At 45.8% G+C, this 18,777-nt stretch overlaps 1 protein-coding gene across 1 annotated transcript in view; it reads left to right on the top strand.

The window, feature by feature from the left end:
- PCSK2 (proprotein convertase subtilisin/kexin type 2) overlaps positions 1-18,004 on the top strand; it is a 124,472-nt gene extending 106,468 nt beyond the window's left edge. Inside the window, exons 9-12 of the mRNA XM_081906257.1 lie at positions 6,145-6,360; positions 8,425-8,525; positions 11,098-11,325; positions 17,327-18,004. Coding sequence (XP_081762383.1) covers positions 6,145-6,360; positions 8,425-8,525; positions 11,098-11,325; positions 17,327-17,813 — 1,032 coding nt within the window. The 3' untranslated portion in view covers positions 17,814-18,004. The remainder of the gene's footprint in view (positions 1-6,144; positions 6,361-8,424; positions 8,526-11,097; positions 11,326-17,326) is intronic.
- Positions 18,005-18,777: the final 773 nt, after the last annotated feature.

The following is an 18,777-nucleotide window of genomic DNA, read 5'->3' as shown; positions in this document are numbered from 1 at the left end:
AATCAAGGCATTGTAATTGGGTTCTCCAGTGGAAGGAAAAACCCAGGTGCTAAAAAAATTAATGGCTGTTCTCATTTTCCTTTAGCCGCAGTTATGAGCAACTGGATTTGTCATTGTTAAAGGTGAACAAAAATGCAGTTGGGAAATACGAGTAGCAATGTCATAGAACTATGCAAGTCACTGATTAAGTCACCAAGAAGCTAAGATTAAAATGAATTCAGACAGCAGTTCTAAACCCACTCACCTGGGAGTAAGTGTCGTTGAACTCAATGCAGCTTCTCTGCATGTCAACCCAAGATTATTCATATATGTTTCAAGTCCAGCGGCAGCCTAATGCAAGGTGTGACCAGAAAGTCTGGTGAATGGTCACAGAAATCGGACAGCGAGAAATATTTGAACATACACGCTTTACAGCAGGGGTCAGAAAACTTTTTCAGCAGGGGGCCGGTCCACTGTCCCTCAGACCTTGTGGGGAGCCGGACTATATTTTGAAGGGGAAAAAATGAACGAATTCTTATGCCCCACAAATAACCCAGAGATGCATTTTAAATAAAAGCACACATTCTACTCATGTAAAAACACGCAGATTCCCAGACCGTCCGTGGGCTGGATTTAGAAGGTGATTGAGCCAGATCCAGCCCCTGGGCCTTAGTTTGCATACCCATGCTTTACAGGCCTTCAAAGTAGGCCCCCTCTGATACAATGCATGGTTGACAACGTTTGTAGAACTGTTGGAAACTTCTGGAGAAGTCCTCTTTTTGTACTGCTTTTGGTTCCCTCATCACAGCAGCTTGGACGTGTGAAATGTTGGAAAAGTCATGCCCTTTCAGTGCAGATTTCAGTTTTGGAAAAAGAAAGAAATCCGGTGGGGCCAAATTGGGAGAATATGGAGGGTGGGTCAACTTAGTAACCTCAGTGACGATTTCACGCAGAATATGCAATTCTTCCACATCAATAACTCATGAACTTTGTCGGCATTTGCCGCCGTTCTGCTCGTTGATGGTCTGCTCTGCCAGACCCAGAGTCATCTTCGATGGTTTGCCGTCCCTCACAGAAATGCTTAAACCACTCATACACTGTCTTTCGAATTACAGCTTTATGTCCTTCCCCAATTGTGAGCATTTTGTTGGTTTCCGATGCTGTTGGTATGTTCAAATAATTATTGCTGTCCGATTTCTGTGACCATTCACCCAGCTTTCCAGTCACACCTTGTATTTCTCTCCCATTTTAGGATCCTTCATTTACCTTATTGGTGATTGTTGACATCCCAGGTGTGCTGTTACAGCTGGAATTGTGATTGCATTCCCATTTATATCTCATATATCTATATCTTTACTCTTTGATCAGACCTTCTTATAAGTGTTACCTCAGTGTCTTCAGTGAGTGAAGGGCAGCTTCTTTGTGAATGTTGGCCATTATTGATTGGATGGCAACAGGTCTTAGAACCCCTCCCTTTGCAAAGTTTATGCACAGGCACGTCCAACAGGTAGATCGTGATCTACCTGTAGATCACTGGACATCTGTGATAGATGACCGGTAGATCACTGACTCCCCCCCAAAGAGGCTACAACTTTGACCTGAACCCTCCAGTTTTTAACTCTATGAGGAGATCATAGTCTCTTGGGAGTTGGCCACTCCTGGACTAGCACATCTCTCAATTTGGAAGTTTTCACCTTGCATCTTTACATACAGTTCCTGTTCCAGAAGATCTGTTAAATTAGGTTATTTTGCATTTCTCCTCTCCACTTTCACCTTACTTGCACTATTGGCAAGTGTTAATACAGATCAAATGCTGGCAAGTCTGGGCCACCAATTGCTCTTGTTTCTGCCATCCAGCTCTTAAATCTGACCCAATGAATCTGTATCAGTTGGTTTTGATACATAAGATGGAATGTTTCTGAGTCCAACAAGAGGCACCAAGAATGAGTACGTAGTTTCATATATATATATATATATATATATATATATATATATATATATATATATGCAGGTTTTGGTGTCCTCGGGTGTCTTCCCGTGTAAAAGTTGGGGTGTCTAGGCGACGTTTCGACGAGGTCTCACTCGTCATCTTCAGGCTGGTGCTTTCGGCTTCTTGTTACTGGAACAGAGCAGGATCTCAGTGTTTGAGTTCCTATAAATACTGTTGAGGGGGTGTGGTGTATAGCCTCCAAACAATTCACTATGGAAATAGAAGCCAACAACCAACTTCCCTTCCTTGACGTCCTAATCTACAAAAAACCGGATGGCTCCCTAGGACACACTATCTACCGGAAAAAAACACACACCAACCGCTACTTACATGCACAATCACACCACCACCCTGCACAAATAAACTCCGTAGCCAAGACTCTCATCTCCAGAACCAAACGCCTGGCTGACAAAGACCACTTGACAACTGAGTTACAGAATCTCTCAAATGTGTTAATTGCCAATGGATACCAGCAAAACAGGGTTACGAAGCTAATCCAAAAAGAAACACCCCCCAAAAACCAAGACACAGAAGAAAACAATGGCATGGCCCTCCTTCCTTATATCAAGGGCACTACAGATAAAATTAGCAAAATCCTCCATAAACACAATATCAAAACAGCCTTTTGCACCAACCAAAAAATAGCCAATATCCTCAGAAACCCCAAGGATAAAATCCAGTTGGAAAACCAAGGGGTCTATGAAATACCCTGCAAAGTCTGCCCAGCCACGTACATTGGACAAACAAACAGACGAATAAATGCACGTATCGCAGAACACAAGAATGCCGTCAAAAAAGAAGAAAAAACTTCCTCTCTTTTCCAACACATGAAAGAAACAGGACACGAAATTAATTTTGCAGATTCCAAATTGCTCTTTAACATGGAACATCACCACAAGAGAATAATCATGGAAGCCATCGAGATAGGAAACACCCTCACAACATGAACAAGCGTGACGACACATCCCGCTTGCCAGACATCTGGAAATTAGCCCTCCCCACAAAAACTGACACCAGATCCAGAGGCACACAGAACGCCATCACCAATCAACCACACCAGACCCAAACCCAGACCCTCTCCACAGATAAATTACAGACACCATCCAGTAGCCAAACCATGGAGGCACCTCCGGATGCTGCACCCCCCTGCAATCCCTACACAGATCTGGCTGACACAAGCCACAAAACCACAGCTCGCCCCTATACACGAAGCCAAGCCAGAGCACAACTAAGTGCAGTACAGCCATCTTCTCAGAAAAACTCTTCACAAAGTTCAAGAGGTCAAGACACAAAGACTTTAGCAACTAATCCACACCTAATGACCCACCTAAGTGGTACTCAGGATATCACTCAAGAAATCACTCAGGATATCCCTCAAGTAATTAAGGAACAAAAGAAGAAAAGGCACACTAGCCTGGGAACTTCCTCTCTGCCCAGAACATTGGAGGCTATACACCACACCCCCTCAACAGTATTTATAGGAACTCAAACACTGAGATCCTGCTCTGTTCCAGTAACAAGAAGCCGAAAGCACCAGCCTGAAGATGACGAGTGAGACCTCGTCGAAACGTCGCCTAGACACCCCAACTTTTACACGGGAAGACACCCGAGGACACCAAAACCTGCATTCCTGTACCCGTGAAAATCTACGAAAGCATATATATATATATATATATATATATATGCTTTATTCAGAGGAGCCTCGACAAATTAGAAGCTCTTATCATTGTATAAGCAGTGTGCTCTATTTCCTCACACACTCAGATCACATCCCTACAATTGTATAAAAATGATCCAGATGCTTTATGTTGCCATTATAAAGAAAAAAACAGCAGGAGCTTTTTATCTTCCATTTGCAATTTCAAATCAGAATTAGGTTTTGATTCCCTTTTGCACAGCTTCTTAGTTAGAATCCAGAGGAGCTCTTGCAAGGGGCCTATTATAATATTGGCTTATTGCCCACCCACCAAAAACCTATGAAGTTGAGAAACACACACACACACACACACACACACACACACACACGTATACATTCCAGGCATGATTGTATGTCGATGAACTTTTCTTATTTTTCCAGAGTTTTTGACCATACCTGATCTAAGATTTTAAAAAAACGAGTATGTGCTTTTTCATTCAATATATGTTCAGACATACATCAAGTTAGGACACTTCGGGAGCAGTCGGTGGTACATGGGAATGTATATTTGATCAATTTGAATGCTTCCATCATCCTCCAGGCTGTGGTATTGAACCGGAACCTATTATTTTTTTATTATTATTATTAAATTTAAATAGTCTGAAATATTTGATGGTTTATTTGGGTCGTAACAATTGCTGATTGTGTGAATGGGCATCTTGCCTCATTAGACCCTCAGTCTATGATGGTGATCTGCCCAAAGCAGCCTTTGATAGGACACAGAAATTATTTCTGGCTAGGTGATCCTACCGCTCTTCTGATCTCTCTCTGTCCCACCCTTCCCTGTTTAAAGAGCCCCATCATTTTTGTCTATTGCAACACTGGGGAACTTCTGGCTGCAGGCTTAGTTACAGCTGATCATCAGTGCTTGCAGAGAGCTGTCAGTTGGACTGTGAAGCCTGATTGTCACGGCTGATTGTCACGGCTTCAAAGCGTCACTCACCCAACACGGTTGAATTTCAAGGTGCGGATGAAAATGAGCCATCAAACATCAGCGTGATGTCAGTTTTCTGATAGGTGGGCAGCCAGATCCAGTTCCCCACTCCTGGTCTATTGTAGAGTTGCTTTATCATATCTCTTTTCTTTCTCAAAAGAGACATATGTGTGTCAAAGCTACTCAGCCTTCTTAACAAACCAGGGACGCTTTCGAGCATAAACTCTCCAATTGCGCCTGACTGCCAGATAACCAAAGGGCAGAGCAGGTTAAGTGGACTTGTGTCCGTCACAACTAAACACTGGCTCTGTTCTTATTATCCCTGGAATCGATTCTCTCTCATGTCTTACTAACTGCTGGGAAATTCTTTTGTGTACTGAGAAAATAGAGATTTAAAGGGGAACATCCTGAGCACAAAATAATTGCCCCAAAGAAAGGTGTGTAGGACTCAATACATGCGTCACTTTGGGTAGCTGTGAATTTATCTGCCGTTCCCCATGTTAATAATGAGAAAGCCACTTCCGACATAAGGAGGAGGTGGGGTTGCGGGCTTCATGCCCCCAATCTCGCACGCGGAGGCTGTTTCCAGCCCCCCGTGATCAGGGGAATCCTCGGGCTGCGTCATCCCCTGAGTCAGCCAATCGGCTGGCTCGGGGTGTGTGGCTTGCCTCACTTAAGGCAAGCGCAGCCCCGGGATCTCCCTCTTTTGCCTGCGCAGCTGCTGTTGTTTCCCACCCACCCACCCACCCTTTAAGGTTTCTCTTTGACCTTGCTATGGACCTTGGTTAGTCGCTGTTAAGGGTCCTGGTAGGAATTTTTTCCACTTGGCAAATTGGCACCGGCCATTTGGTTTTTCGCCTACCTCATAGCAAAGCGTCACAACTCCTTGGGTTTTGGTGGTTAGGCATTGGTAGGGGTATTGTTATGCAGATGTGGTGGTGGTGGGGAGCGCTATCACCTCCCCCATTTACTGAAGGGTAGTCCGATAAAGGATTCCGGGGGGTGTTGCCTCATCTGAAGCCTATGGAGGTCAGGGCCTAAAGCATACCCCTGAGCGGTGACCCCGGGGGAGTACCTAGTTGATGTGCATCAGCAGGGCTCCCCCTGCTGGTGTTAACCCTTCCCGGTCTTCATGCAAACAGCTGAAGCTGGATAGTTGGATAGGACCAATGCCTAAGCCAATGCCGCTCTTACCTGTAAGCAATAAAGTTGTGGCCAATTTTAGCCCATTAACCAAATCAATGTTGTCACGTGTCTTTATTTCCATTGGGGGGAGGCGGGAACTTGCCACGCAACTGAAATGGGCTGAGCAAGAGAGACCCATCGGGAATGTTAATGCACTGCTGAACTGAAAGTGATAGGAGCTGGGGCAGAGCAATGGAAGCTCATTGTGGCGATTCAAACTGCCAACCTTCTGATCGGCAAGCCCAAGAGGCTCAGTAGTTTAGACCACAGCGCCACCTGTGTCCACAATATTGCTCCACAATAACATGAGCCTATGTATATAGCCTGAACCTGACAAGTCTGAGTTCCCCTTTCCCACAGGGCCGAGGCGGCAAGGGAAGCATCTATGTGTGGGCCTCTGGAGATGGAGGAAGCTACGATGACTGCAACTGTGACGGTTATGCATCAAGCATGTGGACCATCTCCATCAATTCGGCTATTAACGACGGCCGGACGGCTTTGTATGATGAAAGCTGCTCCTCAACCTTGGCTTCTACTTTTAGCAATGGGAGGAAGAGAAATCCCGAAGCTGGCGTGGTGAGTAGAGAAATCACAAATTGTAGTGTTGTCTTTTCACAACATTAAGGGGTCTTCCTTTCTAAGAAGAAACACCCCTCTACATCTTTTGACCAGCTGAGCCTTGCTAAATCTTCCCTGCAAGCATCTAATGACTAGAGCAGATATTTAACGCTTGGAGGAACTGGAGAGAAAAGTGGTTTTGAAACAGCTGTGTAGGTCTGCCCTAAGATAGACAAACTTCTTGGTATATTTTGTATCAAGTTATATCCCTGTCTTGTTCAGTTTACCATTGTTCAGACTTCACCATGTAGCAGCAAACCATATTTTCAAAAGGACCCAGTGAATTCTGATTTGGAAGCACCTTAAAAACAAAACAGAAAACACAATGAGTTCGAGTTCATTATCCGGTGAAACCAATTTTCAATCTTTTTGCCCAGCCACCAAAAAAATCTTCATTGGGATCAGCCTTCAGTGATAATCCCATGGTAACTGGTGTACCTAAAAATGTTTTCATTGACATGGTCCTAAGAAGACTGGGCCTATGTTGCTTTTATGATCATTGCAAAACTGACTCATTATAGGAAAACTGGCCAGGAAAGGTATGCTTTGGCCACGTTTAGCCTTTTAAACTGTGGGAGCAGGGAGTTATTGTTTTTTGTTTGTTACTATGGTATGTATTTTTGTGTTTTATATTGAAAACCACCCTGTAATCCTTGGATGAAGGGTGGTATAGAAATCCAATCAATCAATCAATCAATCAATCAATCATTAAAATCATAGAAACCATAGCTTAGCATGACATGAAGAAGCTGCAGCATGCCTCCTGCCTTCCTGTGCAGCTGCAAGGAGGAATTTGAAATGTTTCGTTTCCATTATTCCTGAAATACAGCTTGAGGTGGCATCCAGACCATCAAATTGGCGGTTGGAGGATGGATGGTGGCTAACAGGTTGAGGTTGAATCCTGACAAGACAGAAATACTGTTTTGGGGGGACAAGTGGTGGGCTGGTGTGGAGGACTCCCTGGTCCTAAATGGGGTAACTGTGCCCCTGAAGGACCAGGTGTGCAGCCTGGAAGTCATTTTGGACTCACAGCTATACATGGAGGCGCAGGTCCGTTCTGTGTCCAGGGCAGCTGTCTACCAGCTCCATCTGGTACGCAGGCTGAGACCCTACCTGCCCGCAGACTGTCTTGCTAGAGTGGTGCATGCTGTAGTTATCTCTTGCTTGGACTACTGCAATGCGCTCTATGCGGGGCTACCTTTGAAGGTGACCTGGAAACTGCAACTAATCCAGAACGCAGCAGCTAGACTGGTGATTGGGAGTGGCTGCTGGGACCACATAACACCAGTCCCGAAAGACCTACATTGGCTCCCAGTATGCCCTCCCATCAGATGTCAAGGAAATAAACAATTACTGTATCTGACTTTTAGAAGTGATCTGAAGGCAGCCCTGTTTAGGGAAGTTTTTAATGTTTGAAGTTTTATTCTGTGTCATATTTTGTTGGGAGCTGCCCAGAGTGGCTAGGGAAACCCAGCCAGATGGGCAGGGTATACGTAATAAATTGTTGTTGTTGTTGTTGATGATTGTGGCTTAGTCAACCTTTAGTGACTGTGTTACACAAAACTTCTCAGCCTTCTACGACGGCGAGCCAAAAGAAATTGATAGCCCTAGGTTGGCTCCTGATGGGTTGGATCCAGAGTTCATATTGCGTTGGGGGACCCTCTGGAACTGTCTTCAGGGGAAAAGGGAAATGAGCAAACATGGCCTCCCCTCCCTCTAGTCTCCTAGTGGGAGCCTCTGTTTCTCTGTTATTAAACAAATAATCTAACTGAATTTTGAATAACTGGTGAATGAATCTGAAACAAAGTTAGTATTTACTGGTTAATTACATTTTCCTATTATTATTTTTTAAATACTTTAACTGTCTGCTGCTGTTCAGTAAATGAAAAGAACTGAAGTATATTAAAATAATCCCCCTTTTAAGCAAAAATATTTCATACCATTTTCAGCTGCCTATCCAGCTTGTAGGAGAATGGAATGTTCTCCCTCCCCCAGGTTAATTTTTCTATATTCTTGTTGCAGGCTACGACAGATTTATATGGCAACTGTACACTGCGCCACTCTGGAACATCTGCAGCTGCACCAGAGGCTGCGGGAGTGTTTGCACTGGCACTGGAGGCAAAGTGAGTGAAAACAGCCATCAATTATACTGTTACAAATTTAAATTACTCCTATTTATGGCTATAAACAAACCTCTTAAGCTTGCATGAGCCAAAACGCAAAATTCCATATTACATTAAATGATTTCTTCTTGAATAGGTAATTTTACTAATGTAAATGCGCTCAGCATCTCCCTAACCATCTTCTGTTGCTCTTTTTCCCCTGGCCATTTATGCATCATCAAACCAGACAGCACAGATTTGCATGAAATTTGCATATGTTGATGATGCATATAAATAAATGCAAATTTCCATTATTAAAGCTGAAATGCTTGTCCTGCTGGAATGTGTATCATAGCATGATGTGCAGGGATGCGGATGGTACTGCGGTCTAAACCGTTGAGCCTCTTGGGCTTTCCGATCGGAAGGTCAGCAGTTCAAATTTGCTCGGCTCCTGCTGCTCTGTCCCAGCTCCTGCCAACCTAGCAATTCGAAAGCACACCAGTGCAAGTAGATAAATAGGTACTGCTGTGGCAGGAAGGGAAACAGGATTTCCGTGCACTTTGGTTTCCATCATGGTGTCCCGTTGCGCCAGAAGCAGTTTAGTCATGCTGGCCACATGACCTGTCTATAGAAAAACACCAGCTCCCTCAGCCTGAAAGCAAGATGAGTGCCGCAACCCCATAGTCACCTTTGACTGGACTTAACCGTACAGGGGTCATTTACCATTTTTAAAAAGCAATAAATCATAGCATGATGTTGAATTCAATGTCGCACAATGTCAATTGTTCCGTCAAGGCATGAAATTCAGCTTACCAGATGGAATGATCATCCCTTTTTCATCACCAACTCATTGCTCTTGGTACAACCTCAGGGGCCTGACCTAGCCCCTGCTTGACCCTAGTCACATCTAAGTAAAGCTCAGCCATGTCCATGTTGGGAGGGTGACTCATCAGCTCTGCCCCACTGCTCATGCCATGGCTGGTAATAATGGAACAGTGCTATGCTTGGTGCAAAAAGGACCTTAGGTTGCAGCAAGGTATTCTGGGATGCAAAAGCAAATGGCTGCTGTCCTTCTGGAAATATGAGAGCCAGCAGATATTCAGAGGCAGATCTGATGATCTCCAAAGCTTGCTCACCTCTCTGTGATGCTCATAAACATATAACATATTACACCTGTGATTCTCATAAACATAACATATTACTTTTGGACTTCTCCAGACAGCTCTCTGGAAGTTTTTCAGTGGTTAAGAGAGCTAAAAAGCCCTTCCTAGAGACAGAGGCGTAGGAAGGTCAGGTGGTACCTGGTGTGGAAAATTTCTTGCCCCCCCCCCATTGATTATTATTTTTTGCCTGCAAAAATTGTTTTACGTTATTTCATATTTCCTCACACAGGAATAATTAATAATAATAATAATAATAATAATAAACTTTTATTTATATCCCCCCCGGTTGAAGTCAGGCTCAGGGTGGCTAACATCAGATACATAACACTGGTATAAAATCAAACAATAATTAAATTACAGTGGTGCCTCGCAAGACGAAATTAATTCGTTCCGCAAGTCTTTTCGTCTTGCGAGTTTTTCGTTTTGCGAAGCACAGTTTCCCATAGGAATGCATTAAAAATCAATTAATGCGTTCCTATGGAAACCGCCTTCAGACCAGGTCCGGGGACAGTCTGTCCCCCGACCTCTTCTGAAGGCCGGCGGGGGGCGAAAGTCTTTGCTCCCCCCCCCGCCTGCCTTCCCGGGAGAGCGGAGAAACACAGTGCTGCATTTCTCCGCTCTCCCGGGAAGGCAGGCAGGGGGGAGCAAAGACTTTTGCCCCCCGCCCGCGTTCGGAAGAGGTCCTGGACCTCTTCTGAAGACGGGCAGGGGGCAAAAGTCTTTGCTCCCCTCCCCGCCTGCCTTCAAAAGCTATCCGGGATAGCGGGAAGCGCTTCCCTGCTATCCCGGACTGCTTTTAAAATGCTGGCGGTGGGGAGCAAAGCCTTTCGGCCCCCGTCAGCCTTCCTGGACCTCTTCTGAAGGCCGGAGTGGGGGGAAGGCTTTGCTCCCCACCGCTAGCATTTAAAAGAGGTCCCCAGAGATTTCCCTATGGGCTTTCTTCTTGCGAAGCAAGCCCATAGTGAAATTCGTTTTGCGAAGCGCCTCCAAAACGAAAAACCCTTTCGTCTAGCGGGTTTTTCGTCTTGCGAGGCATTCGTCTTGCGGGGCACCACTGTACCTCCTAAAAAAATGTCAAAATAAAATTAAAGTCTAATTAGATGGCTTTCCACAGGCTTAGGGTTGGGAACAGTAAGTGCTCCACTGAATTGAAATTTCAGCCTTCACGACATAGGAAAACGGCCAAGTAAACAGCTATTTTCGTGGAGGAGGGTCAAGATATTAACTGATATGCATGAAATTTCATATATAGCTATATAATCCCTAGTGTAGTAAGATAAGACCTTTTTTATGAACCGCCCTAGTAGGGCAGTAATTGTTCCTTGATAATTTGTCACCCCCCTCCATGATGGTACCTGGGGCGGACCTCCCCCCCCCTTCCTAAGCCGCTGCCTAGAGATATCATCTCTTACCATATTGCTCTCTTGCAGCCTGGATCTGACATGGAGAGACATGCAGCATTTGACAGTGCTCACCTCCAAAAGGAATCAACTTCATGACGAGGTTCACCAGTGGCGAAGAAACGGCGTCGGCCTAGAATTCAACCACCTGTTTGGCTATGGCGTCCTTGATGCTGGGGCAATGGTTAAGATGGCTAAAGACTGGAAGACGGTTCCAGAAAGATTTCACTGTGTCGGTGGGTCGATACAAGAGCCTCAGTAAGTGATAACAAACATAAGGGGTTCAGTTCAGGGGTAATCTCATTATAATCAGCCAGATTGTGTCACTTACAGGTATAAGATTACCTGCCATATTGTCTCAGAGAAAGAAAATATTGTCCAAAGTGGTTCAGAAGACACCTTTAGCTGTTCTGAAAGGAGTGGATATTGCAGCGAGGTTTTGAGTTACATAACAGTTTTCTTCAGGTATGAAACCAGGGTTGTCAGGTGGTACACAAAACTTAAGACAGTTTCCTTCTTGAAGAAGAGTTGTGTGTTGCATTTTAGTGAAGGAACTTGCCTTTGCAATAGCAGCAAATCTGGGCAACACTAGAATTAATTGGTTTCTCCTGTTGTTGACTCTGACTCCACCTACTGCTGGCTTCCTTGCCGTCTGTTGGAGTTGCTGCATTGGAAATCCTTATTTGGACCTTATGCGAGTAGAAATGAATGCTCTCCACCACAAGAATGAGTTCCAAAGCTTTACTGGAAACAGTTTTAAAATAGTTACATATAAACATTTGAAATATACAAAGTAACACATTGTTCTTAAACAAAGTAGTAGTGTAGTCTTCTTTTTAGCCCTTAATGCAGTTCAAAAACTTTCCTCTCTCTGGTACCTAAGTAACTTGCTTGTTCTGCAGATTTGCAGTTCGGGCTTCTGGGTTGAAACAGAAACATCCAACCTTTTCTTCCACATTTGCCAGAGTGAAACCTCCCGTGCCTAACGCAAACCTCTTTTTGAAACACAATGCATACAAATATTACATTTTATGCACCTCATACTTTTATGTCTTTAATACTTTCTGCCATATCAGTTTCAAAGGGCAGCTTTTAAATTGATGGTGACAGTGGCTGTAGCAGCAGAAGCAACAACTGTGAAGCCTTTCTGTGGAGCCTCCTCTCCTCTTTGCACTGAAACTGCAGTGCCCCAGTCCCCAGGGACATGTAGTTTTCCAGGACATCTTAGCACTCAGTAAAAGCAACAGGTGCCTTGGAAACAACATGCCCATTTGTTTCTTATGCCTGAAAATTTTGTCAAGAACCTGATCTCCCTATGGAGTGCTGAGGCAACATGGAAAACTACATGACTCAGAGCTCATTGCTCACAGCACATGCCCAGAAGCTCAGTTTGCTTTCTGAGCTGGACAAGAACATACTGAGCTAACCCAATCCATAAAACAGTTGAACATTTCAAGCTGGAACAGTATGTGTTTCCAGCCCAGTAAATCAAAATGTTGGCGACATCATTTATATAAAGATCTCCATCCTGATCTGGTGTGCATGTACCACTCAGGGTGGCTAAGCAGTGGTGATAAACTAATAGTTGCCTGGGACTAGTGCTGGTTTGGGGCCCATGGCAGGCTCAAATGCCACGGCTGCAGATGTTTCTGCAGTTGTGGGGGGAGGACCTGTTGATCTCCCACTCTGAGGGGTCTCTCTTTTACATCAGAGGGGGGATCTGATGCATCCTAGGGCCCCTGGAACTCCTTTACAGGGGCCAGGGGATCACAGAGCCTACCTTATTAGATCCTTCATTGATTTATTATGCCATACGGTGATAACACCAAAACACTTCAAAGTACGCCATACAAGGTGTTTGAATGCTGTACCATCGCAGCACTAAATATTTTGTTCGCTCAGTGTTCGCTAAATCTCCAATTAAGGGCCAGGCAGTCCAATTATTTTCTGATTATCCTCATGCAGTAAACAGAATGAGTCAACAAGCAAATCAATTAATGCTAATTGACTGCAACAGCTAAAGTTCAATTGAGTTATTTGAAATACTAACCTAATGATGGACAATTTATGCCTCTAACAGCTGCAATTCACCTTTTCAGTGTTATTTCCCAAAGTGGTTGTGCTTTATAGGAAATAAAAGAGATCTGGCTCTAGAATGAAGAGGTTAATGGTTTGCAAAAGTTTGATTAGCATGCTACTTTATTTTATCTATATAGAATTCATTAGAGGTTTCCATGTATATCGTGAAAGTAAGAACTGTTAAAGATGTGCCCTTAAGTTTACGACAGTAAGAATTAGAGTTGTGCTGAGTTTTCATGAGGTTCTGTTTCTGATGTGAAGAGTGCCATTTTGTGAGATGGGAGAGAGGATGAAAATATCCCCCATGAGGGAGGGAAAGCTTATATTCCCTTTTTACATTCATTTTCCCACATCTGTTCTCAGCTATTTTTTATGATCTGATGCTGCTCTGTATCTCCCCTCCCTCCCACTTCATTACTGCATCATCATCATCATCATTTACAGTGGTGCCTCGCAAGACGAAATTAATTCGTTCCGCAAGTCTCTTCGTCTTGCGAGTTTTTCGTCTTGCGATGCACGGTTTTCCATAGGAATGCATTGAAAATCAATTAATGCGTTCCTATGGAAAAAGCCTTCCCCCGACCTCTTCTGGCGGGCGGCATTTTAAAATCGCCCGGGACAGCGGAGGACTTCTCCGCTGTCCGGGGCGATCTAAAAGCCCCTGGGAAGGCAGGCAGGGGGGACAAAGGCTTTCCCGCCCGGCCGCCCGGCTTCGGGACATCGTTCCGATGCCGGGCGGCTGGGGGAGGCTTTCCTGCCCCACCGCCCGGCATCGGGACGATGCCCCGATGCCGGGCGGCTGGGGGAGGCGTTCCTGCCCCACCGCCCGGCATCGGGACGATGCCCCGATGCCGGGCGGCTGGGGGAGGCTTTCCTGCCCCACCGCCCGGCATCGGGACGATGCCCCGAAGCCGGGCGGGGGGGGGAGGCTTTCCCGCCCGGCCGCCCGGCTTCGGGACATCGTTCCGATGCCGGGCGGCTGGGGGAGGCTTTCCTGCCCCACCGCCCGGCATCGGGACGATGCCCCGAAGCCGGGCGGCTGGGGGAGGCGTTCCTGCCCCACCGCCCGGCATCGGGACGATGCCCCGATGCCGGGCGGCTGGGGGAGGCGTTCCTGCCCCACCGCCCGGCATCGGGACGATGCCCCGAAGCCGGGCGGGGGGGAGGCTTTCCCGCCCGGCCGCCCGGCTTCGGGACATCGTTCCGATGCCGGGCGGCTGGGGGAGGCTTTCCTGCCCCACCGCCCGGCATCGGGACGATGCCCCGAAGCCGGGCGGCTGGGGGAGGCGTTCCTGCCCCACCGCCCGGCATCGGGACGATGCCCCGATGCCGGGCGGCTGGGGGAGGCGTTCCTGCCCCACCGCCCGGCATCGGGACGATGCCCCGAAGCCGGGCGGGGGGGGAGGCTTCAAAAGCCGTCCGGGGGCTTTTAAATCGCCCCGGACAGTCCCGGGGCGATTTAAAAGCCCCCGGTTAGGCAGGCAGGGGGGGCAAAAGTCTTTGCCCCCCCTGCCTGCCTTCAAAAGCCGTCCGGGATAGCGGGAAGCGCTTCCCTGCTATCCCGGACCGCTTTTAAAATGCTGGCGGTGGGGAGCAAAGCCTTTCGCCCCCGCCGGCCTTCCTGGACCTCTTCTGAAGTCCGGAGGGGGGGGGAAGGCTTTGCTCCCCACCGCCAGCATTTAAAAAAAGGTCCCCGAGATTTCCCTATGGGCTTTCGTCTTGCGATGCAAGCCCATAGGGAAAATCGTCTAGCGAAGCGTCGCAAAAACCGAAAAACCCTTTCGTCTTGCGGGTTTTTCGTCTTGCGAGGCATTCGTCTAGCGGGGCACCACTGTATTATTTATACCCCACGCATCTGGCTGGGTTTCCCCAATCACTCTGGGCAGCTCCCAACAGAATATTATTAATATATTCTTAATAATAATAATAATAACAGAATATTATTATTATTATTATTATTATTATTATTATTATTATTATTAATTATTACTAAAAAGCAATAAAACATCAAACATTTAAAACTTTGCTAAACAGGGCAGCCTTCTGATGTCTTCTAAAAGTCAGATAGTTGTTTATTTCCTTGACATCTGATGGGAGAGTGTTCCACAGGGTGGGCACCACTACCGAGAAGGCCCTCTGCCTGGTTCCCTGTAACCTCACTTCTCACAGGGAGGGAACCGCCAGAAGACCCTCAGCACTGGACCTCAGTGTCCAGGCTGAACGAAGGGGGTGGAGACGCTTCTTCAGGTATACTGAGCTGATGCTGTTTAGGACTTTAAAGGTCAGCACTAACACTTTGAATTGTGCTTGGAATTGTACTGGGAGCCAATGTAGGACCAGTGTTATATTGTCTTGGTGGCTACTTCCAGCTGCCCTGGACACAGAATTAACCTGCACCTCCATGGACAGCTGTGAGTCCAAAATGACTCCCAGGCTGTGCACCTGGTCCTTCAGGGGCACAGTTACCCCATTCAGGACCAGGGAATCCTGATCTCAACCAATCAGGGATCATATATTAAGCATGGTTACATGATGGATCCAGGTCTCAAACCAAATTTGATTGTGTGATTACATCATTGACAACAAAACATACAAGCAATGTTTTTCCCTAAGTGGGAAGAAGGAAAGCTATTGCACAGGCAACTAGGCTTGTCTTAATAGGCCACCTTGGTGGTTTCAGTGCTCACCAGGCACTAAGGGTGAATTAAATAGCCTCTCATCTTTTGCCATCATGGCTCAGTCTTGTCAAGCTGACTTGATATATTTATGGCTCATCTTCAAATATTTTGATGTGCTCTCTCTCTCTCTGGTATTTTATTGCTGTTTGATTTGAATAAGTTTTTTTACCTTATTGGCCCACATCTATCAGTCATCTATATCTGTTTTCTTGCTTTTTTGGATTAGCCACCTTGGGTGCTATATCTAGAAAAAAGAAAACAAATTAAGTAAGTCTTGAGAAAGCAAATGGCAAAATTAATTATCCTACAAAACACCCCCCAAGCATTTTGACAACCAGTCAGGCAACTGACACAATCCCACAACTGTACCCAGACTTGGTCCATGGTGCTAGGCTAGGCTATGGGGTTAAAACTTGTTCCGGAGATGACACCCACCCACATCCACAGTATGTGTGTGTGTAGGGTGTGTGGTTGAATCAAAGTCAAGGATAGGAATCATGGATGACTTTAGGGGTTGGCAAGAGCCATGCCCCAGTAATAATAATAATATAATAATAATAATTTATTTTTTATACCCTGCCCATCTGACTGGGTTTCCCCAGCCACCCTGGGCGGTTTCCAACAGAATATTAAAATACATTAGTCTATTAAACATTAAAAGCTTCCCTAAACAGGGCTGCCTTCAGATGTCTTCTAAAAGTTGTTTTTCTCTTTGACATCTGGTGGGATGGCGTTCCACAGGGCGGGTGCCACTACCGAGAAGGCCCTCTGCCTGGTTCCCTGTAACTTGGCTTTTTGCAGCGAGGGAACCGCCAGAAGGTCCTTGGCACCGGACTCAGTGTCCGGGTAGAACGATGGGGGTGGAGACGCTCCTCCAGGTATACTGGACCAAGGCCGTTTAGGGCTTTAATGGTCAGCACTAACACTTTGAATTCTGCTTGGAAATGTACTGGGAGCCAGTGTAGGTCTCGGCGGCTGCTCCCAATCACCAGTCTAGCTGCTGCATTCTGGATTAGTTGTAGTTTCTGGGTCACCTTCAAAGGTAGCTCCACATAGAGCACATTGCAGTAGTCCAAGCGAGAGATAACTAGACCCTGCACCATTCTGGTGAGACAGTCAACGGGCAGGTAGTATGGGAGGAGGAATTATATTCCCTTTCATTACATAACCTCATCTGTTTTGAAGTCTTCAAAAACCAACATTTAACCCAGGCATAGGCAAACTCGGCCCTCCAGATGTTTTGAGACTACAATTCCCATCATCCCTGACCACTGGTCCTATTAGCTAGGGATGATGGGAGTTGTAGTCCCCAAACATCTGGAAGGCCGAGTTTGCCTATGCCTGATTAGCTATATGGAAATGTGGCACTCTCTGGTTAATAATGATCCTGTTGCAATACTTTCTGTATTCATGCACAAAGCCGTAGTGACTATGCTCTGGTAAACAGACGTGCTATGAAAAACGTGGCATTCCAAACCAATTCATTTATTTGTTCATCCCAGGAAAATACCATCCAGTGGCAAGTTGGTTCTGACTCTTACGACTGATGCTTGCGAGGGGAAGGAGAACTTTGTCCGTTACCTTGAACACGTCCAGGCCGTCATAACAGTGAACTCTACCAGAAGAGGGGACTTGAATGTCAACATGACATCCCCGATGGGGACGAAATCCATTTTGCTGAGTCGGCGTCCCAGAGATGATGATTCCAAGGTGGGCTTTGACAAATGGCCTTTCATGACAACACATTCTTGGGGAGAAGACCCCAGGGGTACTTGGGTTCTGGAAGTTGGGTTTGTTGGTCTCCTGCCTCAGAAGGGAGTCCTCAAGGAGTGGACATTAATGCTACATGGGACTCAAAGTGCACCCTACATAGACCAAATAGTAAAAGATTACCAGTCTAAATTGGCCATGTCCAAGAAGGAAGAGTTGGAAGAAGAATTAGATGAAGCTGTAGAGAGAAGCTTGAAGAGTATATTGAACAAGAACTAGCTCTGCTTTGCATGTCAGACAGCATCCTTTCCCCATTTCCTTTCCTAAACATTAGGCATATTCCAGTTATTGTCTTTAGAACATGATCCTAACTCCCTGGTTTCCCCCCAATTATCTGCATTGTCTAACTTAATTACAGTGAAAACTTTTGAATTCTGAGCCACAAATATATTATTATTATTATCTACCAACTACTTTGTAAGTGTGAATGACTGTAACTAAACTATCTTTGATTTGGGGTTGGGGTGTTCTTTTTTTTTAATGTCATGTGAAAAGTATCCAACCAACCAGCTGTGATCTTTTTCCTCTTACTGTTTTTGCAGAAAACACATCACTTGGCATTTTATCTATCTGCTTAGATAGCTGAATGTTTAAAACTGGCAGTTCTGACTTGCTGAAATACTGCCATGGCAGCTGTAATCGTGGCAAAACAAAACCAGTTGTCACAGGACCAAATCACCTGCAATATCGTTCGTGCTTTTTTAAAAAGAATAGCATGCTTTAATTCACCACTTTTGACTGGAAGGAATAGCAACAGTGGGGTTCTGATCCAGAATGGGGACCCATAGCAATTTTCTGCTGAGGAACATTTGCCCTCAACGGCTTTGTTTCCTTCCACCCAAAAGTGGGTAATTTAAGCATGCTTTTTTTAAAAAAAGTGTGAATAGTGTAGTTGGGCCCAATATATGTTCAAATACATGTTCAAAAAACCAGATTCATAAGCTGAAGGCGGTTACAGAGTGCAGGCCCTGCCTTATGCTATTTTGCACTTAAGACTCTAGTACAGTGGTACCTCGGGATGTGAACGGGATCCGTTCCGGAGCCATGTTCGCATCCTGAACATAACGTAAGACATGACAGCGCGTCTGCGCATGCGCGGATTGCGTTTTGCCGCTTCCACGCATGCGCGTGATGTCATTTTGACCGCCTGCGCATGCACAAGCGACGAAACCCAAAAGTAACA

This window comes from Podarcis melisellensis, assembly GCF_964234715.1.
Source record: "Podarcis melisellensis genome assembly, chromosome: 3".
NCBI lineage: Eukaryota > Metazoa > Chordata > Lepidosauria > Squamata > Lacertidae > Podarcis > Podarcis melisellensis.
Note: the sequence above shows the minus strand (reverse complement) of the source record. Positions and strands in the feature narration are given on the sequence as shown.